Source organism: Odontesthes bonariensis, chromosome 7 (genome assembly GCF_027942865.1).
Source record: "Odontesthes bonariensis isolate fOdoBon6 chromosome 7, fOdoBon6.hap1, whole genome shotgun sequence".
In the NCBI taxonomy this organism is placed as follows: domain Eukaryota; kingdom Metazoa; phylum Chordata; class Actinopteri; order Atheriniformes; family Atherinopsidae; genus Odontesthes; species Odontesthes bonariensis.
Genome location: NC_134512.1, coordinates 31,439,488 through 31,467,399, shown reverse-complemented (window position 1 = coordinate 31,467,399; position 27,912 = coordinate 31,439,488). Strand labels below are relative to the sequence as shown.

The 27,912-nt window shown below is 39.9% G+C and overlaps 2 protein-coding genes across 2 annotated transcripts; one reads left to right on the top strand and one right to left on the bottom strand.

Annotated features, from left to right (window-relative positions):
* Window positions 1–688: 688 nt before the first annotated feature.
* LOC142384359 (GRAM domain-containing protein 4-like) lies at window positions 689–21,863 on the bottom strand. The gene is made up of 19 exons (XM_075470542.1): window positions 21,631–21,863; window positions 18,603–18,811; window positions 18,389–18,494; window positions 16,347–16,467; window positions 16,172–16,242; window positions 15,964–16,096; window positions 15,715–15,740; window positions 14,560–14,651; window positions 14,332–14,423; window positions 13,861–13,909; window positions 12,816–12,887; window positions 11,939–11,982; window positions 11,734–11,843; window positions 10,509–10,663; window positions 7,243–7,390; window positions 7,006–7,099; window positions 6,563–6,653; window positions 2,960–3,028; window positions 689–1,513 (listed from the first exon to the last, which is right to left on the bottom strand). The coding sequence occupies exons 2-19, from the start codon at window positions 18,768–18,770 to the stop codon at window positions 1,406–1,408; spliced, it is 1,749 nt and encodes a 582-aa protein (XP_075326657.1). The 5' UTR covers window positions 18,771–18,811; window positions 21,631–21,863; the 3' UTR covers window positions 689–1,405.
* Window positions 21,553–27,912, top strand: LOC142384360 (cytosolic 5'-nucleotidase 1B). The gene is made up of 6 exons (XM_075470543.1): window positions 21,553–22,076; window positions 22,751–22,864; window positions 23,313–23,448; window positions 23,561–23,683; window positions 26,228–26,358; window positions 26,473–27,912. Exons 1-6 carry the CDS (start codon window positions 22,041–22,043, stop codon window positions 26,716–26,718), a joined length of 786 nt encoding a protein of 261 aa, XP_075326658.1. The 5' UTR covers window positions 21,553–22,040; the 3' UTR covers window positions 26,719–27,912.

The following is a 27,912-nucleotide window of genomic DNA, read 5'->3' as shown; positions in this document are numbered from 1 at the left end:
GGAAGTTTTCCAAAGGGAAAAAGGCGAGAAATTTTCATGCCCGCTGCGCAAAGTTGTCCGATTGCGCTGATTTCCATGAAAGCGGACTCTATCGGGCAAGCTTTTAACCTTTCCTGAGGCTCTTAACGTGTATGAAAATACTTTTGACCGAATTGGCCGTGGTGTCAGTAGCAATACAATTCAACCCAGGGGCTAACCATACCATTAGCTAGCACAGACATGATACATTTTGAGATTTCAAAAACAGCGCACCTACCTCTCTCAGCTTCCGTGTTCCACAGGCGTGCGCACAAATCGATCACCGAAGTCATACACTATAGTATTCCAAAATTGTTTTTTTGTCCACCAAAAACGACACTCGGGAACCGAACTACATATTGCCATGTTTGTTATTGTTTCCTATCGAACAACTGACTCGTTTCAACACCCATTTTCGCCGTGATGTCATGACGTGTCACATGACTGAAGCTGAGAGAGGTAGGTGCGCTGTTTTTGAAATCTCAAAATGTATAATGTCTGTGCTAGCTAATGGTATGGTTAGCCCCTGGGTTGAATTGTATTGCTACTGACACCACGGCCAATTCGGTAAAAAGTATTTTGATACACGTTAAGAGCCTCAGGAAAGGTTAAAAGCTTGCCCGATAGAGCCCGCTTTCATGGAAATCAGCGCAATCGGACAACTTTGCGCAGAGGGCATGAAAATTTCTGGCGGTTTTCCCTTTGGCCAACTTTCCTGGGTCTCCAACAGATGGGATATGTTTGTAAAATGGCCGCAATTCTCCTTTAAATGCAACTTTCCCAAGTTCTCTCACGTAAGAAAACATAGTAAGCATTGGTTCTTTCAATTATAGTGCTTTAATAAGGGTAATGCTTTCCTGTATTTTCTCTAACTTTACCAGACTCGCCTTGCACTGGTGTCACACAGGGGTAGATAGTTTCATTGTTTGTTGTAGCAGCATTTTCTTTTCTTGGTTGTACGAATCATGCTTTCCTCCCTTACCGAGCATATCTCGTGCTGCATGCCGGTGCCGTTCTGACCTGATTTGTATTGTTTTTTGTTGGTGGGTGTGCCCTTAACATCGTCCGCTTTCCCCTTTGATTGACATAATCAAACAGCCCACCCCGCCCCCTGATGACAGCCCTCACTGCTTAATCCACACAGCCATTCGATAAAAGCCAGATTATAAAACACGCATTTCAAAACTGGAGTCTGACTGTCAATAAAAATGCGGGACAACGTCTCAATTTGCGGGACGTGTGAAAAGTAATAAAAAGGCGTGACTGTCCCGCACAAAGCGCGACATCTGGTCACCCTAGTTGTATACAATATGCAAACATAAGCAAAAACAATGCCTGAAGTACCCAGAAACACATTCCAGTATGCACCAAGGGGTTTCGATACAGACTATGTCTCTGGGTTGATGGCTGCAGCCGTGGAAACAACCTTTGTGTACTGCAAGAAGATGGCATCGAATGCCTCGTCTCTGTGGATCATTGCACCAAAAACCATAGGCTGCAAAAGAACAGATAGAGCAGAAAAGCATTAAATTCAGCTTGAACAAAGCAAAAGCTTTTCCTCACATAAAGACAAGATAAAATAAGATAATAATAATACTAATATCAAGATTACCTGGATGAGACAAATAACAACATAGCTTTCTTACTTGTCCACTTCCTCAACATACTTTCTTAATATGTTGGTTTTAAACAGTCCCGTGAATTTATGAAGTGTTTATTTCCTCAATGCAGTTTTTCCACACACTAACTCCCTTAACTGTAAAGCTGTGGTATTTTGCATTAGTTTAGTCAGTCAATTTTAAGTGATTAGAATTAACAATCCTGTGGTTAAAATGTATTATTGATATTACTCTGTACTTGGTTGAACTGTATATTATAGGTATAGTATTCACAACAGCAAATATGTATACCAATAAAAAGTTATTTCTGGATTAATTTAATTTTCCATTCCTTGTGATTTATGTTTTGTGAATTCAAATTACTTAGTCTCAGGTTCTCGTATTACATTATTATTGATGGTAGTGGCTCATTATCACCCACTAGTCCCATTAGCCTTCCCAAATTTCAATCTCTTTGTCTGTGTTGTGAAACAGGCCTCCCATTTCCTTTGTTGCCACAGCCATAAGGCGTTTTAACAGTGACTACTAACATGTTCTTCTCAAATTTATTTATCTATCTATTTATTGTAGGTCTGGGCGAGTTAACTCGTTATTGTCGCGTTAACTCAGTTATTTACGCCGCCAAATATTTTATTGCGCATTAGCGCAGGTTTTATTATTTATTTTATTATTTTAAAAGTCTGTTGCTCACAGGCTTTTATTTTGTAAAAGTCTGTTGCTGTCTGCTGCGGAACCGGAAAAGAAAGTAATTGGTGGATCAACCAAACCAGACGACACAGAACCAAAGTCATCTGTAAACACTGCCAAGTTGAATTGTCTTCTCAGCGTAGTAGTTCCAGTCTAAAATATCACTTAAAGGCAAAACACACAACTGATAGCAGCAAGTCATTCAAGGAAACAGACAGTGGAGCGAGGCTTCTACATAAAAACTACAGAAAGATGCTGATGTTAAAAGTGTGTTTGCACAACAAATGTTATGGCACTATTATTCATATGGTAGCACATTTAAAATAAAACTAAATGCTAAAAGCTATACACTACTTTTGGATTCATTTTTGGATTTTGCGTACAAATGCGATTAATCGTGATTAATCAGGGAAATCATGTGATTAATTAGATTAAAAATTGTAATCGTTGCCCAGCCCTAATTTAATGTTATTATTATTTTTGGTTCTAATCTACAATCATTGTAAATATTTAAAATGAGCTACATGACTATTTGAATTTCCTCCACGGGGGGGATGAATAAAGTATTTTCTATTCTATGTCACACTTATCTGTTATTAGCACTTTGCCTGATGCCTCCCTCATTGTGCCCTTACCTTTTGGGTGGATGGCGTTGCTATGGAGATACCCATCCCTGACCCAGGCAGAACTGATAACACCTTGTACTGTGAGGGGAAGAATAGACAACATTCAAATTTCACATTTATCTGAATAAATCAGAATGAACTGTTGTGATAAGAAAAAAAAAATTGTACTTGAAAAACAGAACTCAGTTTAAAAAAGAAATAATGAAAAAAAAAAAACAGAACTTAGAACTGAAGTAACCAAAGGTTCTGTTCCTACTGTTTGTAGTTATTCTATTTCTTAAAAAAAAAATTCAACCTCTAATCTGCATCTCCTCAACAACATGTGACACACTTCAAATATCAAAATACACATGGATCATTTATGAATCAATAAAGCATTACCGTTTAATTTTAAGCAGCCTTTAACAAACTATAAAGTTAAACACGTATCAACATTTTTAGCAAGATCAGAGTATAATTTTTGTCTTGCACAATTTAGAGTAAAAAAAAAAAGCAAAAGTTTGGATGCTGTCATGTCTGTTAGTTTTGTTATGTTTTAAGTTCCTGTTTTGTCTTTAGTTTTTCCATGATTTCCTCAGTCACTCTTGCCCTGGTAGCATGTAGCATGACTTTAGCATGGATGACCCATGTTAAAGTCATTCATGCTAAAGTCATCCATGCTAAAGTCATCCATGCTAAAGTCATTCATGCTAAAGTCATCCATGCTAAAGTCATCCATGCTAAAGTCATCCATGCTAAAGTCATCCATGCTATGCTAAAGTCATCCGTGCTAAAGTCATTCATGCCAAAGTCATTCATGCTAAAGTCATCCATGCTAAAGTCATCCATGCTAAAGTCATTCATGCTAAAGTCATCCATGCTAAAGTCATCCATGCTATGCTAAAGTCATCCATGCTATGCTAAAGTCATCCATGCTAAAGTCATCCATGCTAAAGTCATCCATGCTAAAGTCATTCACGCTAAAGTCATTCATGCTAAAGTCATCCATGCTAAAGTCATTCATGCTAAAGTCATCCATGCTAAAGTCATTCACGCTAAAGTCATTCATGCTAAAGTCATCCATGCTAAAGTTATTCATGCTAAAGTCATCCATGCTAAAGTCATTCACGCTAAAGTCATCCATGCTAAAGTCATCCATGCTAAAGTCATTCATGCTAAAGTCATTCATGCTAAAGTCATCCATGCTAAAGTCATTCATGCTAAAGTCATTCATGCTAAAGTCATCCATGCTAAAGTCATTCATGCTAAAGTCATTAATGCTAAAGTCATCCATGCTAAAGTCATTCATGCTAAAGTCATCCATGCTAAAGTCATTCATGCTAAAGTCATCTATGCTAAAGTCATCCATGCTAAAGTCATTCATGCTGGAATCAGGTTTCTCATGTGTATTAGGTTTGTCCATGTTGTCTTCTTCAGGTTTTGTTTTGTCAAGTTTTTTCATTGTTTAGGTTTTTGTATTCCGGCTTAGCCATGCCTTTTCTTTGGACATTTAAATATATCAAGTTTTATTTTTGGAATATTTGCATCCGGGTCCTCCTTCACCACCACATCACACAACCACCATTTATGACAGATATCTTAATGACTATAAAAATAACTCATAACTCCATTTGACTGAACCTTTAGATAGTCTCTGAAGTGATGCTGCATTGTTGTAGTGTAAAGGCACACCTGAACAAACACAATATGCCTAAAGGGCCGTGTATACTCTCGCAGCAGTGTGTCGCAGTGAGCTTGTCGCAGGCATGACGCAGTTATTTTTGCTTTATGCCCAATTTTGAAGCACTGTCTGCGCTATGTTAATCCCACGCCACAACGCAAGAGGGACAATCACGAACAAGCTAGGATTGTGGGTGTGGTGGGTGGGTGGCGTGTTTCTCTTCCGGTTACGGAGGTCATTCAACAACAATGGCGACTGGACGAATGCAGACTTTGATTGAGATGCAGCTGATCGATCTAGAAATAGAAGAAATATTGCTACTACTGGAGCTGGCAGAGAGGCAAAAGAAGCGTCACGGTTAGCACGGTTAGCACGGTTAGCGTCACCATTAGCCGGTTAGCAAACCGGAAATACGCATAGTGTAGAGCGGATGTAGAGTTGACCAATCAGAGGCCTCCTTTCTCTCCTCCCTGCGGCGATGGCTGTGTTCGAAACCGCCTACTACATACTTGAAAACGGCATAATCATCGATCAGACAGTATGCAGAGCGTTTACACACAGTGCACTTCACTCCTGCCCGAGCCGAAATCAGCCGGCCTGAAAAGCTGATTTCGCTTAAGCTATAAACTCTGTAAATATATAACTTTAGCAACATTTGAAACCTTTTCAGGCGAGAAAGTAGTCATTTAGACCCCCAAGGTGTTGAAAATCTGACAAAATACCGGCTATTTACAATTTTGTTCCCACGAATTCGCCGCTAGTAAAGCTAGCCGCTGTGAGCAACGCACTTCCGGTTTCGCCGTTTTGACTGCTCTCGTCCCGTTAACGGAATTTGACCGTTCAAATGGCGATGGGCGACGTCACGTTACGTTGCATCTTGGGTAGTTTGAGTGTGACAAGTAACCTCATGATGAATACTCAACATTTCGGCGAATCTAGTATGCATCTAGTGTACATCCGGGAACTTAAAAAAGTATGACTAGTAGGAATAGTAGGAAAAGTAGGCGGTTTCGAACACAGCCGATGTCTGCGGTGAGTTACAATTTTGGGGAGGTGCACCAGAGTGTCTGCGTAAGGGGGGGGGGCATGTCTGTGTTAACTGCGACACACACGCAGACGACCTGGTTTCCGACCATAAACTGCCCTTAACCTGGGGTCCGTCTCACAAAGCAGGTTCAACCAACTCTGAGTCTATTCCTGATCTCTGAGTTGATCTACTCTGAGATAGAAAACCCTGAGTTTTCGGTTCCAGAAACGCTGATTTGAGTGAGTTTAGTCAACTCTGAGTAGGTTCACCTTGAGTTTAGCGCGTGCACCACAACTATAAAAAGCCAGCATTAATGGAGCCCCGATTTGACGAGTCACCATGGCTTTTCACTAAAACTGCTTTGTGAATAGGACCTCTGTACTAAAGGCTTGCAAATAAAATATAAACAGGCCTGATGCATTTTGGAATTTTACTATGTGTGAAGTGGCAAGGCCCATTGGAGTCTAACTGGCCGTATAAATGCAGAGTGATTCAATCTCCAACTATATTATCTTGATGTGTTAGTCTGGTTTTGAGAAGCTTGATTTTGTAAGACTTTTGTTTGGACCAACATGTTTACATGCATTTTAAAAGATGCTTTCCAATATGTTTTCCTATAGTGTCATGTAAACATGTTGACTGTAAGGATACAAAAGTAATGATGATTGCATCCATTATGCTTTTTTTTCTGAGCTGAAAGTGACTTTGTTAAAAGTATCATCTCAGAATATGTGAAAAAATAAAAGTCATTAAAAGTCATTGAGTTTTTTCCAAAAGACTGATCAAAGATGGTCAATAAAGAGTTAACACTTTCACATAAAAGTTAAATCAATAGAGACTTGAAAGGAAGTTACTCTAGGACAGAAGTCAAACACTGATAAACCCAAAGATTAAAAACAAAATGAAACGTGGAGTAAAATCCTACCTTCTGGATGTCAGTGATGTCGAGCAGTTTGATCACTTTGTTTCTCTTTGAAGATCCAGACCTGGAGCTGGAGCTCTCAAAACAAAGGTGACTGAGAAGGCAAACGACACTCATTGAAGCATTGTTGGTACTGATTATTTTTGTACTGTTTAGTTTACGTCTTGTTGGCCTATACTTTTGGCTCTTAAAGGGAGATTTGTACCTGCTTCAGTCATACAGAAAATTACACCCGTTGTATTTTAAGCTTTTGCTGTCATAGACAATTCCAAAAACCAAAGTAACGTGTGCTAGGATTGCAACTTCAATACGAAATGAATTACTTTATGAAATAAAAGTATAAACACAATCTCAGAAAGCAACCGCAGGGTCTGAGCTGTGTGATAACATGCTCCACATGGACAAGATGTCTCACTGCCTCTTCACTCTGTGTGGGAGGGGCTTACTTCTCAGTGACGTAGAGGACTCCATTGCGTATGTAGTCTGTTGGAGTCTTCCTATCTCTGTTGATGAGGCAGCAGCGCCAACCGTTCTCACACACTGAAACAAAGCCACAGTGATTAAAACACACCTTCTCAAACCCCACCCATTGCTGCCAATAAAGGCTTTTTTTACAATCATAGATAAAGTCACTTGCTAAAACACATACAACAAAGTCATTTGTCTCTACACCATAGCCCCACCTGTCAGAGGGCGCTCGCTCTCCGGCAGATTGAAAACCTCATGAAACGCCCCTCTTTTGGTGCTGTAGTATCGTCCTCCATCCTCGTCTCGGCTGACACCCAGCGGAGCTGCTGCAGAGACGCTGCCTCGTGCCCCTGATGTTGTAACCTAAAAAAGGTGGACGAAGAAGGGGTGTGGTAAGCACCGGATTAGCGAACTGCCAGCAGCTGAGGAGCTACAGTATCATAAGATCTTCTGGCACAACTTGACCAACTTCTATGGTGCATAACGCAGAGGAAGATCTCTAGAAAAGGTCAGAACTCCAGGAGCACTAGCAGTAGGCCTCTTAAAAGTCAAATGCCAATAACATCTAAGCCCATAGTCATAGCACAAACAGAGCAATCCTAAAAAATCTTGAAAGTCAAAAGTTTGTAAATATTTAGCCAAATGGCCTTTATCTACCTGGCTATGTTTTTAATTGGTTTCCATTGACTTTTATATTGTGTGAGTTTCTTCAAGAAAAAAAATATTTCCTATAAAATCTAGCAAGGGGGAGCCATTAGAAAAATCATGGTTTGAGCAGGAGATTCATCCCCTAGCTATATAGTTACTCTAGATGGCATTTCCTTGGCTTCCAGTACTACACAGAGGAACCGTGGAGTTATTTTTTACCAGAATCTGTCCTTTGACTCGCATATAAAACAGGTTTTCAGGGCTGCCTTCTTTCACCTTCGTAATATTGTCAAAAACAGGAACATCATGTCTCAGAGTGATGCAGAAAAACTGGTCCATGCATTTGTTACTTCCAGATTGGACTACTGTACTTATTTTTGGGCTGTCCAAAAAATTATCTGAAAAGCCTCCAGCTGATCCAACATGCTGCAGCCAGAGTTCTGATGAGAACTATCAGGAGAGATCATATTTCTCTTAATTGGCTCCCTGTTAAATTCAGAATAGAATTCATATTTCTGCTCAAATATAAAGCTCTTAATGACCGAGCTCCATCATATCTTAAAGGTCTGAGTGCAATATTTTCCAAACAGAGCACTTTCCTCTCAAACTTATTGTTCAAAGAGTTTCTTAAAGTAGAATGGGAGGCAGAGCCTTCAGTTATCAGGCCCCTCTCTGTGGAACCAGCTGCCAGTACACGTCTGGGAAAGAGACACCCTCTCTACCTTTAAGATTAGGCTTAAACCTTTCTTTTTGACAAAGCCTGTAGTTAGGCATGGTTCAGGTGACCATGAAACATCCCATAGTTATGCTGCTATAGTCTAGACTGCCGGGGGGGCTCCCAAGATGCACTTTTCCTCACTGTGGCCACTACAGGGGCAGCATACACATAATAGGCTTGAAATGCTCATACTAAAAATAGCTGATTTTACATTTTGTATTTGTACATATGCATCAGCAGTGAACTGAATTTCTTATTTTTCAGTAAAGCTTATTTTCACAGGTTGACATCATTTCCTGAGGTCTTAATGAAATATCTGCTGAAAGCTTTGATCAGAATACCACAGGATTAAAGTGGAACAGCTTCCTTCAGTAACCATAGATTTACAACCATCTTCTTAGCAACCAGTTTTATGACGTGCAGTAACCCACTTGGCTTGATTCCACTCTACGCCCTCTCTTCAGAGGGGTGTGCCTTATCTGAGATCAGTCGTCAAGCTTTACTCTTCCATAAAAACATAGATTTGAACACAAATTACTCTCAATAACCCTGGAACACATCCCATTATATGAGAAAGCACACGAAACCACACAAAGCAAACTAAACTCACTCAAGAAATACTTGACTGGCAATGTTATATTATCAAATACTTGCATTTCCACAACCTAGTTTGGCCACAACAATTGGTACTAATCCCTGTTTTACACACAACCTCATCGCAAGTCATGCGTTGGACAAGCCCGGGTTAATGATATATAGCACTGCAGATGGGAATGCAGCCAGTAAAAGGCCCTTTTGCTGATCAGCTCAATAAACCCCAGGCTTCACGTTGAAGCACCATTCCTCTTGCACTATTGGTGCAATGTTAAAAAGAAAAAGAGAACTATGGATTTCGAACTTGGGGTTAAAAAAAATAAAATAAAATAAAAAAAAAAAAAAAATCAAAGTAAGTACCAAAAAGAGGGTAAGATTTCCTAGTCAGGATATAAAACATTAGATAAAGTACTGGCTAATTATTAGCTTATTTCTTTCTCAAGGTAAGTGAAGACATATCATTATCCTGCATATCTGAGGGGTTTACCGAAAGTTGTATTTTCATACTGTCCCCAAACAAAGATATGGGATGGTGTAATATCAGACTTTTCATTTGAGAGTCACTTCGGACATACAAATGTACCATATGTTGTCAAGCAAAAAGGGATACCTTTTGTAAATATGTATATATGCTCCCATCACTAAGTCCTGGATTATGTTTTGCTGACAGCATACATAAAGTATGTACAAAGTACATTAAAACATTTGTGAAGAGAACTAAAAATGTGGTTAAAACAACAACAACAAAAAAAAAAAAGTCTGTTTGACCTGTAGGTGGCACAAGAGGAAAGGTGTTTGGGTCCTTAAAATCTAAAACAAGAGCAGGACTGAGATGAAGGACATTTTACTGACGATATGACCAGTGGTAGTCAGGTCGTCTCTTTCTAAAGTTTAACACATGGACAAACACACATCACTATCATTAATGAGTTCAGTAAGTCGGGAGAAAACCAACCGCTGATTTGTTACTTTACATTAGACTCTCGTGACTACATCTCTACCTACAGGAAGCACAACTGACCTCTACACCAGGGACGTCCACATCCGGTCCTCGGGGGCCGCTGTCCTGCAGGTTTTAGATGTTCCCCTCCTTCAACACACCTGATTCAGATCAATGCATCATCAGCAGGCTTGTGCAGAACTTGATCTTTTGAAGAGATCCATTTAATCTGAATCAGGTGTGTTGAAGCAGGGAAACATCTAAAACCTGCAGGACAGCGGCCCTCGAGGACCGACTTTGGACATGCCTGCTCTACACTGTGACTTTAAATATAACACACACACACACAGCTGTTCCTACCTGTTCACACTCAGACAGCTGAGAGAGAGGAAAACACAACAAACTCAGAAGTGAAAGCTGTAGTGACACACTGATCCAGTGTGTGAAGGCTATATGTGCTGCAGTGAGGACAATAAGTTCAGACTCAGCACATTAATGAGCCTAACGTCTTGGCTTTACCTAATACCAGTTCCAGAACCTGGAAGCTGTGTCTGTGAATGTATTTGGGAGTTTGGACTGACCCGTCTGCTCAGTTGGGCGTTGCTGCGCTCTTTCAGCTGCAGGTCAGTAGGTAAATTAGTCCAGATGATGTAGGGGGTGTCGTAGCGCTGCCTCAGCTTGGGGCAACTCTTAAAGATGAAGTCGATGATAAAGAATTTGATACCTGCATACACCCCTGATGAGGAGGAAAACTGTAATCAGACATATTCAGCAGCATGGAGTCTCACGCCTGTACTGAGTAACAGGAACATACATTCAATAACTAAATGAATAATGGACAGGGTGATCTGATAAATTTGCTACCACGTGAGATGAAATTATATCATATAATTATGACATGTTATAGAGGGATTGGCTTGGAAATACAACAGAGGTTTTGAAGTTCTCTACTCTGTCATTCAGTGAATAAAAAAAAAATATCTAGTTAGTTATTCTTGTTTACTGCATAAATGCAACAATCACCTTGTACTGTGAGGAAACCCAACCCAGTGTGAGGAAGATATAACATATCTTATTTAGGCAATGAGAATCATAAATATGTGGGAAATTTAAACAACTGCTCGTTATATTAATTCAGTGAATGTTGCATTAAATATCATAGAATAGACGATCAGTAAAACCCGTGCATACGTATTTCACTGTGTGAAGTCAAACTGGATTGATTTAGGAGGCTTTTCAAATAGGTAAGTAGTGCTACACAAGACAGGGAACATATTTAAATTTGTGTAATAAAACAGAGCAAGATTTGAAGATGTCCCTTGTGCATTGGGAAATGAATTTTTTTTGTTTGTTTGTTTTTTTTAAACATTGAATTGACTAATTAAGAAATAATCTATAAGGAGTGATTGAAATAATCCCATTTAGTTGCAGTCCTGTATTTTGTTTAAAAACGTGTAGAGAATAATTCTTTTCACTTGATTGTTTTGTGTAAAGAAGATTTGAACATTCTTCGAGACTATCATTGTGAAGGCAGGGTAAAGCAGGCTCATAATCTCTCTGTAATCCAGCTTTTAACTTTTACATCTCTTTATCTGTTAGTATTTAATGCTTACATCAGGGTTTCTTACTGCACTGAAGCTTAAATGTAGTTCTTTACTTAAATATCGTCCAAATGAATAGATGTAAAGGTAGTGTTTTCTTTTGTTGCAGTAAGATTTGCAGTTTGTGTGGAAAGAAAACTGGATTAAATCAATATGCACAAAGTATATATTTCATAATGTACCTATGATATATTTCATAATGTACCTATGATGAATCCAAGCAGCTGATACGGCAGTAGACATGTGGAGAGGAGGGCCACCCATAAACCAATGTACAGCTTCTGAGTCAACTCTGGCTGGACCCACATGAATAGACTGCGCACACACATACATTCCAGTTCACAATGCATTAAGCAACTATGTGCATTGACTATAACTTCATAAGAAAACATGGGCTCTGATATACTCACTTCTTTATTTTCTCCAGGATGTTGGCCATCTTTCCAAACAAATTCTGCAAGAAAAATAAATTATGTGACAGGTCTTTTGCTACGACTTAAAGTGATGGTTCGGAGTTGATTCACCCTGGGGTCATTTGAACCGTGACATCCAGCCAAGTAGCCCACCCGAAGTTTTTTCGATCTTGGCCGAACATCAGCTGAGTTACTGAGTTATCCCGAATAGTTTAGTACAAGCGCTAACGGAACTTGGCAGTATCTCCAAAATTACCACACTAAAATCACATGCCATGACACCAAACTTCTACAGTAGTACAAATATGGTCTGTACTCACAAAACGATGCATTTGGAAGTTTGTACATAGTCCAGGAGTTTATTATTATCAACACAAGCCTGATAGCTTCTCTGCTGCTAAAGCTGCGTCGACGTCACTTCCTTGATCTGGGAGCTTCAATGTAAGATGAGGGTTGATCTACTACTGTAGACAACAAAGCAAGGCTGCTCAATTTCTCCATTGATAAAATAAATTCACAACTCCACAACATAAAAATTCATGTAGAATATAGCATATACTTTGTTGATCTACTACTGTAGACAACAAAGTATATGCTATATTCTGCATCGTTTTGTGAGTACAGACCATATTTGTACTACTGTAGAAGTTTGGTGTCATGGCATGTGATTTTAGTGTGGTAATTTTGGAGATACTGCCAGGGTCCGTTAGCGCTTGTACTAAACTATTCGGGATAACTCAGTAACTCGGCTGATGTTCGGCCAAGATCGGAAAAACTTCGGGTGGGCTACTTGGCTGGATATCACGGTTCAAATGACCCTATGGTGAATCATCGAACCATCCATTTAAGCTTCTGATTGTGTGTCTTGTCTCACCTGAGCCTTCTGAGCGACATCCAGAACCAGCTGGAACTTCTCAGATACTGTCAAGTCTTCTTTTGGAGGCTCCTGGAAAACAAGACAGAGCTGTGGCTATCGGCTGCACACCACCTGAACACTTGATATTAAAGCAACATCTGGTGATGAATCATTAATCATTACTCATTTACAGTCTTTTAATGTATGTGTAGCAATTAAACTTGTCCAAGGAAAGAAGATGTCTGTCAGATTAGTGGAACTCAGGCCAGTTTCACATAAGCCGCTTTCGGACTGTAGGAACCTTTGGCAGTTCTAATAACCTTTTAATCCGCGGGGCCGTTTTCTCCCGTGTTCGGACATACAGGAACTCGGGGCTTTCTCCCTTAGTTCCTATAACTATTTAGCTCCTTCTCCGAGGTCGGGTCTTTTCATGGTTCTATAGAACGATCTGAGGAGGTGTGTGGTGGTCGGTAGCTACGCCCCATGTCATGCTATCACAGCTGAAATGTTTACTCATACAACACAGACAGAACAGGCGCGTGTTTAATAAGTTAAACTTACACTGGTCTCATTTATCTGCAGCGCTCTGCTCTCCTTTCTTCCTTCATGAAATGAAAAAGTATTGTCTCCTGACTCTCTCTGTGAGCTTTTCCAGCCTCGATATTAGACGCCTGATGTGATCGTCCATGATTAATATCACCATCATGCAGACCATAAACACAGTGGCCTCCCCGCTCTCCATATTAGCTTCTTGGTGGTGTTTTTTCTACTCTCCTTACTTTTACCGTTTTGTTTTGTGTTTGAATGTAGCGCTAAACGGCTAACGGCTAACACGTCACTGAAGCAGACGGCTGCGCGCGGCGCATCAGTCCCTATCAGGTCCCGACTCATGTGCGAATGCAGACTGAAACAGTTCCGCTGGGGAAGGATAGTTATCAGAACGAAATTCGAGGAGGGTAGTTCTGATAACTACTTTCTTAGAACGGTCTGTCCGAAAGCGGCTATAGAACCTTTCAGTGTTTAAAGGGTTGTTTTGATACTTGAGTAAAGAGAGATTTCTCACCTCTGGCTCAGAGACTTCAGGTACAATGCTCCACTGGATCCTCCAGCCTCTGAGAACAGAGTTTCATGTGAACTTGCATAGAAAATTGTTTTACGCATACAACAAAACTACAAGTACTCTTTTTTTTAATGGGATAATGAACAGTATATGGGTTATCATAATGCCTTTTTCATTTTTACAGTGAAAAGATGAGAGATCAGAATCCGTCTTCAGATGGTCTTAAACAATGGTCTTGCAATGCGACTACTGATCACTAACTAAAGCAGCTAAAGGAGGTTTAATACATTTATAAAAACAGCAACAAAAAAAAAAAATGAATCATGAAATTCCGTGTGCTATTTTAGCCATTATTACAGAAATATTCTGTTCTGAACAAAGACCTGATTTAAAGTCATACAGACAGAGCACTTTTGTCTATAGTCTGGTTCAGTTTTTGGCTGTGTGATTGGTTGACTGTGGATGGAAACTGACCTAGAAATGAGGTAATTCAATGAGAGCCGGAGGATGGCAAGGAACAGGATCATGGGGATGGCCCAGCCGTGCCTCGCAGCATACATGTAGACCTGTGGAGAACACGCACACTGCAATGTGAACTTTGTTTCTTAACATGTTTCGTGTCCATTTATTGGCAACAGTATGATGTGTTGGGCCCATCAACACTGAGTGCTGAGCATCTGTATTTCGTATGTGTTGACTCACAATGAAGGCAATGGCTGATGTGTAGACAGAGTACCAGCTGGATAAGGCAGAGAGGTTCCTCTTGAAGTTGGTCACAGGTCTGAATCCTCGTTCTAGAAACACAACAACAATAAGACCGACCAATGTGTCGCTCTTACCAGGATGAATTATCATGACAAAGAAAACCCCACATCTGTCTCGCTGTCACTTTAAAAAATAAATGTTTATCAGGTAAAAAAAGAAAACATCTTGTATGCAGACAGCTATATGCATTTGGTTTGCCACGTTTTTTCTGGTCTGGTAAATCTGATGCTTCAGGCTTATGAATCAGACTGTTGGGTAAAGTTCAATGACAAAGAAGCAGTGTTAATAAATGCTCATATAACAACTAGGAGACGTGTTTTCAGCCCTTAGTCCAAACTATTATCATTAAATCTGTTACATTTTTATAATATTCCTGACATTATATCAGTGTAAAAGAATCTCCAGATGTTACAGAAAAGAGGATATTAAAGTCACGTCCAAATTAAAAGAAGGAGCTGTTTGTGTTGAAGCCAAAATATGTTTAATACATAGCCTACACTGTTCCCAGAGAACATAGGAAAACTCAAAACTCAAAAAGGTAACATACTTGGCTCTAGTAATAATAATAATGATAATTTATTTATATAACACCTTTCCTACACAAAATTTAGCTCAAAGTGCTTTACAAATAACATCAATATGCAAAGTAAATAAAGTAAAATAACTACAAGAATAACAAAATAGAGTACAATAGAACATGTTACTCGGGGAGAGAATACAGTGAGGAGGAAATAGATATAAAGTACTAAAAATAGAAAAATGAGTTTACCAATAAAATAGAAAAACAATAAATGTAATATATAAATAGTAATAATAATAATAATAGAATTTATAAAACTAGTAGAAGGCGAGGGTGTATAGATGTGTTTTTAGCTGCTTTTTAAAGTCTGTAATATCTGTTGACTGACGAATAAACACTGTTAGAGAGTTCCAAATTTTTGGTGCATAAAAACAGAAAGCAGCTTCACCCGTCTTTTCATATTTCATTTTAGGAATATTTAATAAAGTATAAGCAAACACTTAATCACCAGGCTGTACACCTCAGTGTATACAGATAAATGTACACATTAAATGTCACAGAGAAATACTCACTGAGCCGTCTCATGTTTTCAGTCAGCCTGTTGATAAAAAACATAATAATTTTGATTTCAAGCAAACATAAGTCTAAGACATTAGAACTACAGAGACTCTATACTTACTGTATAGTGCACTACATTAACAGGCAACATAATAGATCAGTCAAATGTCAGTTTTGAAAGAAATGATAAATCAAGTGAAGAGCATTAATATCGCACAGTGCTGAATGATCTCTGCACAGATGTTTTCTTCACTCCTCCTCACCTCTTGGCACTTAATGGCTCCTCCGTCTCCACTGTTGTTTTCTCCGGTTGGAAGCGGAAATCTTCGATATAAACGCCAAAACGATCATAGAGCCATTTCAGGAAGCTGTTGGACAGAGTTTCTTTCTGTTTGTCTGAAAGGAAAAGGAGAGTGTGATGAGAAGGCAGGATAGTTCAATGAAATCTAAAAGTAAGAGAGTGTAGCTCACCTGCAGTGCTGCCTGCAGTTGGAGGAGGAGGAGGTGTGGCTTTGGGTGTTTGAGATGGTGAGTCATCAAGTCTGTGAGCAGAAGGCATGTCACTCCAGGAATAAAACCAGAGAAAGCATCTGCTCTAGCTTGTCAGTGATGCAACTTTTCATGACTTTTTTGTTGAATAACCTGCCTGGATCTCGGGGTGTTGTTGATCTTCTGCTCCAGCTCCAGGCGTCTACAGCGTTCCTTCTCCAGCTCCTGTCTCAGTGAATCCACATTGGACTCCTCTTTAAGTTTCCTCAGCTCCTCCTCTGAATTGGAGGAATTTGACCGATCATCAGTCTGTTAAAAGTTCTCAACACTTTATGTTTAGTTTATTACGTTTATGTCCAATAAGGTGCCAGAGTTTTTACAACAGAGGTTGTGGAAGTGAAATGAAAACCAGCTGCAGCCTCTGCATCACTTGTGGAACTCCTCATATACACTGGAACTGGAGTTGTGTCGTATTGAGAAGTTTGACAGATGCTGCCTTTATTTACCTTGAAGTTCTGATATTATCTTAGTGGTTTTACAGTATAAATTACAACTAATACGCACTGCAGAGGTAGGAAGGGATTAGATTTTTCTTTTACAACAGTGTAATTCTGCTAAAGTACAAATAATCATTCCAAAAACTATCAGCGGTAATAACTAGTTGCCTCAGAAGTTTCTGTATACACACCCCTTCAGGATTTCGACACTCAATTTTGTTTTGTTTTTCAATAATTGGACACTGCATAATCCTCAAAGACAAAGTGAAAACCTGTCCCCGTCTCTCTGTCCATGCTGCTGACAAGCACCCCTATACCATGATGCTACCACCGGTTTCACTGTAGGGATGATTTCAGTATGTTTTCCAGACATAATGTCAAAGTTCTGCTGAAAGACTAGAATACTCTTTTAACAAGCCACAGTTCCTAAGTCCAAATGAGTTGCAAATATGCCTTTCACTTAAAAGTGGTCCTTGTCTGGCTGTCCTTTCAATGAGACCTGAGATATTAACCCATCCAAGGTTTGTTCAAAAAAGCTTTCCAAAACAAATTTATCAGTAAAAAAAAAAAAAAAAAAAAAAAACTGCCACCAAAAACAACAAAAAGCTTATTTTTAAGCCTGTTAAACAACTAGAAACACAGAACTATTTACTACTATTTTAATTGTAAATTACCTTCTTTGAACTCATGCCTTGAAAATAATGATGCAACACAGCCTCCAATCAGGCTTGAAACGTAAAAGCATATGTTGCACCAGGTCTAGGTGGGTTAAATGCTACTGAGCAAGTCATGCTTCTGGCCATTTCTCCTATTTCTGCTGAGGATTTGTGAAGTTCTGTTAACAGTGACTATTGGGTTCTTTGCCACCTCCCTAACCAAGGTCCTTCTGCTTCAGTAATTCAGTTTGGGCAGATAGCCAAATGTGGGAAAGCTGCTGGTTATTACAAACGTCTGTCATGTCACAGTTAGTGATACCACTGTGCTCATAAGACCGTAATAACTATTACCAAATTGATTCTGATCTCACCATAGTTATAAAGGAAGGTCTACATGGAGTTCTTTTGACTTAATGGCATGGACACATATTGCAAGTTACCTGACCAAAGCCTGGTGCCACATCAAATGGTCTGAATACTTCTGTAAAGATTACAGTGATTAAATAGAGCTAAATAAATTTACCTTAACAATGAGTTTCAAAAAAAAAATCTTTAAAAAAGTAAGATGCTTTCACTTTAATTTTTTAAGTAGATTAATAGAGAAAATGCTGCTTTGAACTTGGCTTTACTCTGCCTGACTAAAATGTTTTTAAATTTCATATTACTATAAATACCTTTTATCAAATAAAGAAACATGGATAACTGATTCACTATAATGTGTTTTGCAGTGTCCAAGCGTGTGGGTCAAATGAGGACCGCAAGATTATTTATAGCCATTCATGTGTTATGTAAAAGGAAAATATTGACAGATTATCCAACATGCTATTGTGTTGTTGGGTGAATGACTGATGATGATCTGATGAGTGAGGAACTGTGTTAACACAATGCAGAGCTTTAGGGACACTTCTTTCATATTTCCTTCAACTTTTTTTGCTTTTGAAATATAGCAGCCGTATTAAAAAATAATATCAAAGTTCAATTTCTTTAATAAAACTTCAGAGAAGAAACTTAACAAAACTACCACAGACAATCCACAGAATACTCACGTAAGAAGTGTTTTTCTAACAAGGCAATTTCAAGGTGACCTTTGACCTCATTTAAATCCGTCCTCGAGTCATCTTGGAGAGTTGCACAAAATGATCCTGGACCAGCCTTAAACACAACAACAGTAAAAGAAGTCAGCAGTACAAAAAAAATAAAAAATTGACCTGCTCTAATAAGAGGAAATAAAAAGAGATTTTCTTTGTGTCATTTCTGAACCTGGGCATCATTCTGCTGCTCTGCTTCTGCTTCCCTCAACTCCTCCGGAGGTTTTATCATGATGTCTTCACTGCACTCTGTGTCAGACGTGTTAGGCGACTCCGCCAGATCCGAGAACTCATCCCGTCTCTGGGCTCGGAACCGGATCCTGTCCAGGCGCCTGAGCATGGTGGACCGCAGAGTGTAGTCTCTACCTGAACATTGTATGCCTGAGATTCAGAAACATGAGAAGACAAAGAAACGATAAATACTGGGAAAATAAATGGAACAACATTTTTTTACTGACTTTCCCAGAGCATCTAAGTTATATTTGTAGTGGCCCCATCCACATGGCTAGAAGGATGCAGAAATATTCTAATAATTACCGGGAGGGCTGTCTTAAATTTTGCAACAACCTTCCACTTTGGTGATTCCCTCAATCTTCCATTTTACTCCAAAATTAGATTCACTTTTTGCGTTTTTTTCAAGGGATTGAATGAATGCAGAGATGGGTCAACTACTTAACCAATAGGAAACTGCAGTTTATATAAATCAATCAAACACAGCTTGGCAGAAACCACATCCGGTCTATTTCCAATGACCACTGTAGCTGCATGAAAAGCAGAAACATCAAAAAGAAGAAAGACTTGTGTTTTTCTTTCTGTTTCTAATTAAACTTATAGCTGACGTGCATTTGCATTCCACTGTTCATAACTTCTGGTTATTCAGGGAGAGTCTGTTCTCAACACATCAGCCGACACTCATGATGAGGGAGAAAATCAAACTATACAGTAATGGATAATGAATATTCAGACCAAGACTTTCTGTTCAATGTGCGTATAAGGCTAATTCAAGATGAACTATATCTTGTGAGGAACATCAACGAGAACAAGAGGCAGCTGCACCGGGGCAGACAAAAAAAAAAAAAAACTGTTATGGAGGACATTTTTTTGTGTCTTGACAGAAAGTCATAGAAGCCCCCACATCCTGTGATGTGAATGTTTCTGTTAATATTTCCAGACCAATATATCAGTTTCTGCTTCGTATCCAATAGCTTTAATTATGATGACATAGCCTTCCAACATGCTGTATTGGTGATCTGCAGTCTTTGTAGGTGATTTAAACTAAATTTTTTGCACAAATGCTCCTGTAAATCAGCACCGTGAGAGCTTGCTGCTTAAAGTAAATTAGTTGGTGAGACCTGTCCCTCTCCTTAGCCCCTTTCACACTGAGGAAGAACCCGCGTTTAATCCGCGAATTTAGTGTGTCCGCTGTTCCTTTCACACTTTCACATTGACGCGGGTCGGACGTGGGCGTGGCGTGACGTGAGGAGTTTAAAAGACAGGATGGACAGCTGATCAGAACAACAGCGACAGGTGAGGACAAGTTTCACTTCAAGTTCTACTCTGCAAGTTCGAGACATTTTGCAAGATGGCCAACTGGGGAGACAAGGAGGTCCGCGAGCGTCGACGCCGTTCGCGTTCTTCTGCTTCAAATTGTCAATGGATTTCCTCAACTTGGACATTATAGTGCTCTTGTATTCTCCGCATATGTTCTTCGGTGGCATCCCACGTTGTGACCATCCACACCCCGTAAAATAACATCTCCATGAACTGCATATACACTTGCGTGACCGAACAAACAGCCAGCAACAAAAACGAGTCCTCAAGGTGTCCCGCCATCGTTGGTTTGAAAAATTTGATGCAGACAGGTGTATTTAACCCTACCTCCGACGCATGGGTTGTGCCTACGTCATTGTACACGCCCAGCATTTTATATGTTTCGTGTGACGCTCTGCCACTAGGCAACGCCCCCGGAACTCGGCTTCAGGCAGCACGGGTCACCTCATACGCCAAGCTTTCACATTGCTCGACGCGGGATGAACTGGCAGTTTGGACACGCGATAGTAGCAGATTTTCAGTGTGAAAATAGCTACTGTCTAAGACACTTAGAGACTCTTGTTTTTTCTTCACAGCTGAAAACGAATGAAGGTGTGGTGAGCACAAAGCTGTCTGACAGGTCTGACTGCACATGATCTTTATCATTGTTTGAATAGGTCTGAATAGAATCCACATCAGTCAGAAAGTTAGTCAGTCTACAGACTGATCGACGTAGAGTGAGCGGTTTAACCACCTTAAAGCGAGACTCAATGACTGGCTGGCAGATTGACAGCATCCATCTGCTGGTGTTAGAATGACTGCCTATTAAGTGAATAAATGGCTTTTACCTTCAGTAGACCTACAACGGCAAAAAAAGAAGTGACTCTTCCCCTACTGTCTGACTGACTTTGTTATGGTAAATTCTGTCTCTTAGAAGAAATGCTTTAGAAACCCCCACAACAGACTTTCCAATCCACATCCCCATTTGCCTGATGTCGAGACAAGTGAGACACACCCAAACCTGTTTTTCGTATTTTTAAAATAAAACAACGAGTCGTTCCCGTTTCTCCTTTTACTATTGGTCATTTTGTTTTTTCAATATCAAAAGTAAAATCGGTTGGCTATGGAAGTTTTTCTGTGCCATCATCAGATCAGCTCAATAGATATTAGTAATATCTATTACTAAATTTTACTAACACAAATGGCAAATAAAGTAAACTCACTCACCGAAGCACCATCACCTGCGTTGGTGGACATGGCTGAATTGATGAATTGAGACAGGGATTGATTGCTTCTCCCTGTTTACCCGGATGTTAAGTCCGGTTCTTTTTCCACTGAATTTTTGGAAGTTGAATTTTTTTTTCCACTGTTAGTTTTTCGAATTCAAAGTCTGATTTTGATACTGTAAAAAATCAATATTAGAAATTCGTATTCAAACTCTGGCATGGCACAGAAAAACTTCCACAGTTGGCCGTCATAGACACGGACCAAGAAGCCTCCCACTTGGTCACAGCCAATCAGCTGCAGCTATGGATCTAAAAGGAAAACTGAAGGACCCAAGGCGGTCCGCGGGATCCAACTTGGACACACCCGGATATCAACAAGGGCTGATATTAAGAGCATAATTGTAATAAGGAAGGGATAAAAGCGGGGAAGGAGAAGATTCTCACCGTGAAACAGAGGATGAAGCTAACTTTTTTCTCCTTTATTAGCCTTTCCTTGCGATTCAATACCACGGGAAACCGGTTTAAGCTCGTTCCTTAGCCGTTCCAGACCGAACCGGGCTATTCCAAGACACAATCTCTATCCTGCCTCCTCATAGCCTTTCCAAATCTAAAGGTTTCGGAGAGTAAACCAACTGTGCGTGTCTCCACCTGACACAATAATCACTGCTGTGGGCGGGGTGACCAGTGGCTGTTTAAAGCGGAAGTGACGCAACCACGCTGAACTCTTAACTGAACGTCAAAGGTCACGTCAGGCGGAACCAAAATAACCATTCTCCAACGTGAAAAAAAATTTGGACGCATTTGCGACGATGTAGGTCTGTAGAAGCAGTTTTTAAAACCTATCGATAGCCAACATGGTCTCCACAGTCCAGAACACTGATGTAAAGCAGGTAAGACCCACCTGGAGGATGTTTTTAAGCACAAGCTCTTTCTTAAAATCAGAATGTCAAACGACCGCGAAAACTCCCACCTCATTCCACAGTCTTCTCCCCAGCCTCCATTCAAATAACCATGTATTTTAACAGAATGTTGGAATTTTTTCTAAGTGGAATAATGGTGATGTTACACGTCAATAAATAATATTATTCTGATCATTTCGGCATCCAAATTATTATTTTGCCACCCACTTTTCCGCTTCAATTCAAACCCAAATGTCCTGTTTGGAAACCGAGGTTGACCCACTCTTTTATAATGACTTACACTGAATTTATGCATCTACTTATGTAAAAGACAGGTATGTATTTATAAAGTAACGGTAAAGCATATATTGTTATCATTGGTACAATTCGTAAAAGCATCCTGAAAAGAAGGTTCCAGGTCCGATATGAGTTTGCATGTTCTTTGTGTGGTTCTCTCCGGGTATTCCGGCTTCCGGTGTCACCCTAAATTGCCCCTTGGAGTGAGTGTGAGCATGCATGGTTGTTTGTCTCGTTTGTTTCTATGTGGACCTGTGATGGACTGACGATCTGTCCAGGGTGTACCCTGCCTCTCGCCCAATGACAGCTGGGGTAGTGATCCCCACAACCCCGTCATTTCTGCTCACCTGTCTTTGTCCCCTCTGCAGAAAGATGCTGACCACGCGGTGGTTGTGGCAGTCACATCTCGTGCAGTTTTTAATTCAAGAGCTGAGGATGATAGCGATGTCTACGGAGAAAGCGTGGCTTTTCCACTGTTACAGGTTAGAAATCATGACCAGCTGTAATCAATAAAATATTTCTAGTTTAAATCTAAAAATATACTTAGTTCATAAAATTTTAAAACACACCAGCAAGTCAACTTTGTACTTGACGGAGAACACACACTTTCCTTTGACTCAAACACTCATACACCATTCCTGCTGCTCGAAAAATGATCATTTGATCATCAAATATGGATTAGAAGACACCTGGGAAATAGTCCCCAACAAACATATTATTTTTGTCCTGTTTGAATAATGCTTGCTAAAAGCATTCTTTTAATTAAACTAGGTGTGTCAGCTTTTATGGGTTTTGGTTCGCAGTAGGAGCTGATGTTATTGGCGCTCAGAGCCACAGACACAGAAAACAAGTCCAAAAGTAGTGAGAGATAATAAGGAAACTAGAATAAGAGTAGACAATATTTAGATGTTATTCGCATTTCTTTTTCAGTCACTGCAGAAAATAAACGAACGTCTGCTAGAGGAAAATCCTGCAGAATCTTTGCTATTTGACGTCATCCTGATTACCACCGACCGCCAACAGCAGCAGCAGAGCTCCTGCATAATCAGCAGCACCAAACATCACGGTAATCTGACATCAAACTTCTGGAGATGGTACACAGTCTACAGGTACCCTGAGTTTGTGTATCTGTGTTTTTGCTGACTTCCTGTGGTGATGTTGTCGCCGCTTTGTTGCAGGTCTCGAAGTTGGCAGGTTTTGTTTTTCCAACGAGGAGGATTTCACAGAGAGTCTCTTGAAAAATAGCGTGCAGCTTTTTCTGTCGACGGATGGAAACGAAGCATCACAGGTGTCACAGAAAGGTCAGGATGTTTTTTTTTTTTTTTATCTTTTCCATGTATTTACACTGTGGTAACAGATATTTACTTTGAGTTTTGCTGGATTTTTTTTTTTTTTTTTGGTTTTGCTAGATCTCAGATCATAGGTGTCCTAATTTAGTTTCAGGGGAAGTAATACGCTGAACAGTTTGACATTTTAGCTTGTTATAGTATGTAACACAGTCTTTAAAGACCAGGGTACAGTACCACTCAGTCTGGGAATCACAGATTTAAACCATAACAGATCTATGTCACCACATTGCAGAATGGAGCTAACTTTAGGGCCTTTCAGACTGCAGGAACTTCTTCAGAGTTTGTGTAAACAACGTTATGTCCACCCAGTGGAGCCTGGAATTTATTGGGCCATGCACCAGAGGGATTAGAACCTATCTATATGATATGATATGATGTGGATGTCGACCCGAATGAGCAAAAAAACTAAAAAACTGAAATGTTACTTTTTTGAGCCCTATGGTCTTCACTCTTTACTCAATAGTGATCTCAGTCTTTGGAAAGTTTAAAAAAAAAAAAAACATTTCCAAAAATAAAGCTGGGCTTGATTTTTGATAAACATATAAATGTTGTTGTCAGAGCCAGCGTCTTCCAGTGAAGAACCCGTTCAAAAGTTAAAGGGATAGTTCGCCTCTTTTGACATGAAGCTGTATGACATCCCATATTAGCAACATCATTTATGAACATTGACTTACCCCCTGCTGCGTCCTGTGAGCCGAGTTCCAGCTGAGTTTTGGCGTTGACGAAGGTAGTCCGGCTAGTTGGCTGGGGCTAAAAAAAAAAAGCTTCTCAAAACAATATGCGTTCAAAAGAGTAATACATTTGCATCACAAAATCGTTCTCCAGAAAAAGTCAGACCTCACAATCGCTTGGCGCTATTTTTGCCTCCCTTGATATCAATGCATCCCCAGCCACCCAGCGATAGCCGCACCTGTTAAGGTGTTTACTGCTTGGAAGCAGGGGCCTGCTCGGTCTGCACTTCGGTCTGCACAGTTTACATTGGACGCATTGATATCAAGGGAGGCAAAAAAAGCGCCAAGTGATTGTGAGGTCTGACTTTTTCCTGGAGAAGGATTTTGTGATGCAAATGTATTACTCTTTTGAACGCATATTGTTTTAAGAAGCAAGACGCTTTATTTTTTTTTAGCCAACTAGCCGGACTACCTTCGTCAACACCAAAACGAAGCTGGAACTCGGCTCACAGGACGCAGCAGGGGGGAAGTCAATGTTCATAAATGATATTGCTAATATGGGATGTCATACAGCTTCATGTCAAAAGAGGCGAACTATTCCATTAAGCTCTTTCTCTCCTTTGCTTACTTTCAAAAAAAGGATTTATATCATCCTGGTTTGACTTTTATAATAATCGTAATGTGGCTATTTCTCAGTCTCTGCATTCTCGTCTGCAGCTTGTCCAAAATGCTGCAGCTTGAGTCCTGTCAGGCACATGCAGACTAGACAACTTTTCACACATCGCACACACTCAGCTGAAGTGGTTGAGTCAGCTCCAGAATGGATGAGGCAAGAGAGCTCTGATTGCAACAAGAACGTAATTCATCTGAGTAATAGATTATCACTTTGTGATTGTTTCACTGCATTTTCATTCTAAGGCACAAATGGCTGGTACAGATGTAGCCTACTTCCTGGTTGGACTGCTCTGTGATGGCAGTAGTGACCAGTGTGGCAGCTCTCAGACGTCAGTGAGCACAGATGTTTCATACCTCTGTGGAATTAACTTCCCTAATTTGCCCCAATCCTTGGACCTCAGTGGAAATGTGTTTTGTGTTCTGGGTGTTGTTTGTCAAACAGCTCCTTTACATAAAGTTTTCTCCATCCCTGCTGTAGAGCACTGTATGTTGTCCCTTACTCTAATCTACTATTTATGCCAAAGCTATCACATGTTTTGCAATATGAACCGTAAACTCATCACCAGCAGTACTTTCAGATGGAAAAGTGATGGAGAACTTTGGCCAATGTTTCTTTCCTATTTGTTTCATCAGTTTTTAACAAATTGATTCAATTGCACAGATAATTTATATTAATTTACACTGGTTTGGTTAATAGAGTTAATGTTCAATTTTGTCTGTTGTGGCATGATTACTTACATGTTTTGTGTGGACATAGTGAATTTGGAGGAATCATTTTCCAGAGTTTCCCGCAGCATTACTCATTTTCTTTTATACACTGGTTTTTTTCAACATGAATTATTTGAAATGTTTGTTTCAGTCTGACTCAAAGAGCCATTTAGCTAAGAGCATTACAAATTGATTTTAGGCAACATTACTGCCTTGATCCCAAAGCATCAGTGATCAAGTGTCTGGAAAAAGTTGCAATTCATTCCGTTGCAAATGATAATGCGACATTCATTCAATTTTATTAATTCTTTCCTTGTTTTGTGTTTTTTTTTTTGGTCTCAAAGTCTGGGACATTGCTTCGGTCACAGTTCAACTATATTTCAGCATGTTTTGGTAAGTGATCATGTATTTATGTAAATCATCTTCTTTGTCGTGGGTTCAGGTGTTCTCTCAGCTCTGCTGGATGAAAACTCAGCTTCCTGTCCATCAGAACAGCTCAGAGTTTTGTTGTGTGGGGACACTCTCAGTCAGTCCGATGCCAGTCTAGCCCTGCTGAGCCGACAAGCTGCTCAGGTACAAATCAAAATGTGCAAACATTTCATCTTTACTCTTGTGTTGCTGTGGATGTGTGTTAAGTTGTGAACCTGAACTTCGGTTTAAAGGACATTTAACGTTCTTCCTCTGCAGAACTTCTCAGCTCAACTAGGCAAGATGCGGCAGCGTTTTGGTATGTTTGACAGCCCTCTCTGGATCAGCGTTGTCACATCGCACGGCGGCAGGGAAGCCTGCAGTGACAGCCTGAGGGCGTTGCGATCCCACGGCGTCAGCGTGGATGAGGCATACTGCCTGGCCGGGGCACCACGTGGTCCCATCCTGTCCTTGCTTCGACCTCACTTTCTGCTTAGGGAAAGCTTCAGTGGCCTACAGGACTGATGTCATCACAATTGGTGATGATTAGTCTTTGAAACAACTTGTCAAATCCTCAGACTAAACTTAATGTTTAGCATCAGTTTTAATTAATAATTTCATTCAGCAGTAAAGAACCAGTGAAGCCCACCAAAAGTCTTCCAGTAACTGCCCTGTCGCCAGGAAAATGTCATACGATCATTCCTCGGCCCTCTCTGGCACCATGTGACATGGTGATGGTTTGTAAGAAATGGACAATGTTATGCAAGTTATGTTTATCTTTTTTCCGTTTTTTTCTAACCATAACCAAGTATTATCTAACCATGAATGAATGAATAAATAAATTTATAGCTGCAGCTCATTCAGAACGCTGCAGCCCAGAACAAAGAGATCAGATCACATCACCCCAGTTCTCAAGTCTTTACATTGGCTCCCGGTCAGATACAGAATAGATTTTAAAGTTCTGCTACTCGTCTACAAATCACGGAATGGTTTAGGTCCAGAATACATGAATGACATGCTGGCAGAGTATAAACTCAGCAGAGCTCTGAGATCTGCTGACTCAGGTCAGATAGTGGAGTCCAGAGTTCAAACTAGACACGGTGAAGCAGCTTTTAGCTGTTATGCTGCACACAACTGGAACAAACTACCAGCAGAACTGAAATCAGCCCCAACTGTAAGCACTTTTAAATCCAGGTTAAAAACATTTCTCTTTCCGTGTGCTTATGGTTGAGTTTATATTTTTCTTTTTCCCCTCTTCTTTGATTGCTTTTAACTGTGTTTTAATTTTTATTCTATTTTTTTTCTCTTTAAATTGCTTGTTTTTATGCTGCTTTATGCTGTTCTTTTAAATGCCTTGTCTTTATGTAAAGCACATTGAGTTGCCTGTGGTATGAAATGGGCTATATAAATAAAGATGCCTCGCCTTGCCTATAGGAAAAAAAATTGTAGAACACATGATTGAATGAGTTAAATCTGCATCTTTCAGGTGAAAGAATATATGGCCGAACCATTAACCAAAGAGGGTTGCTCTTTGCCCCTGATAAACTCTGTTTATGAGTCAAACGTTGGTTGTAAAAAATATAAACTGTAAAATACACACATATAGAATATAAACACTGTGTGAATATTTAGCTTTGGGAAAATATCAAATGGAAACATGTTTTCCAGGTGACATGTTTTTTTTTTAATGAAGATTAGGACTGGGCAACGATTAAAATT

Coding starts and splice junctions, on each gene's coding strand:
- LOC142384360 (XM_075470543.1), top strand. CDS start 22,041: ATGGTCTCCACAGTCCAGAACACTGATGTAAAGCAG. Junction 22,077..22,750: donor AGAACACTGATGTAAAGCAG/GTAAGACCCACC, acceptor TCCCCTCTGCAG/AAAGATGCTGACCACGCGGT. Junction 23,449..23,560: donor CAGCAGCACCAAACATCACG/GTAATCTGACAT, acceptor GCTTTGTTGCAG/GTCTCGAAGTTGGCAGGTTT.
- LOC142384359 (XM_075470542.1), bottom strand. CDS start 18,770: ATGCTCAGGCGCCTGGACAGGATCCGGTTCCGAGCCCAGAGACGGGAT. Junction 14,424..14,559: donor CATCAGCCATTGCCTTCATT/GTGAGTCAACAC, acceptor TGTTCTCCACAG/GTCTACATGTATGCTGCGAG. Junction 11,983..12,815: donor ATGTCGCTCAGAAGGCTCAG/GTGAGACAAGAC, acceptor TTTTTCTTGCAG/AATTTGTTTGGAAAGATGGC.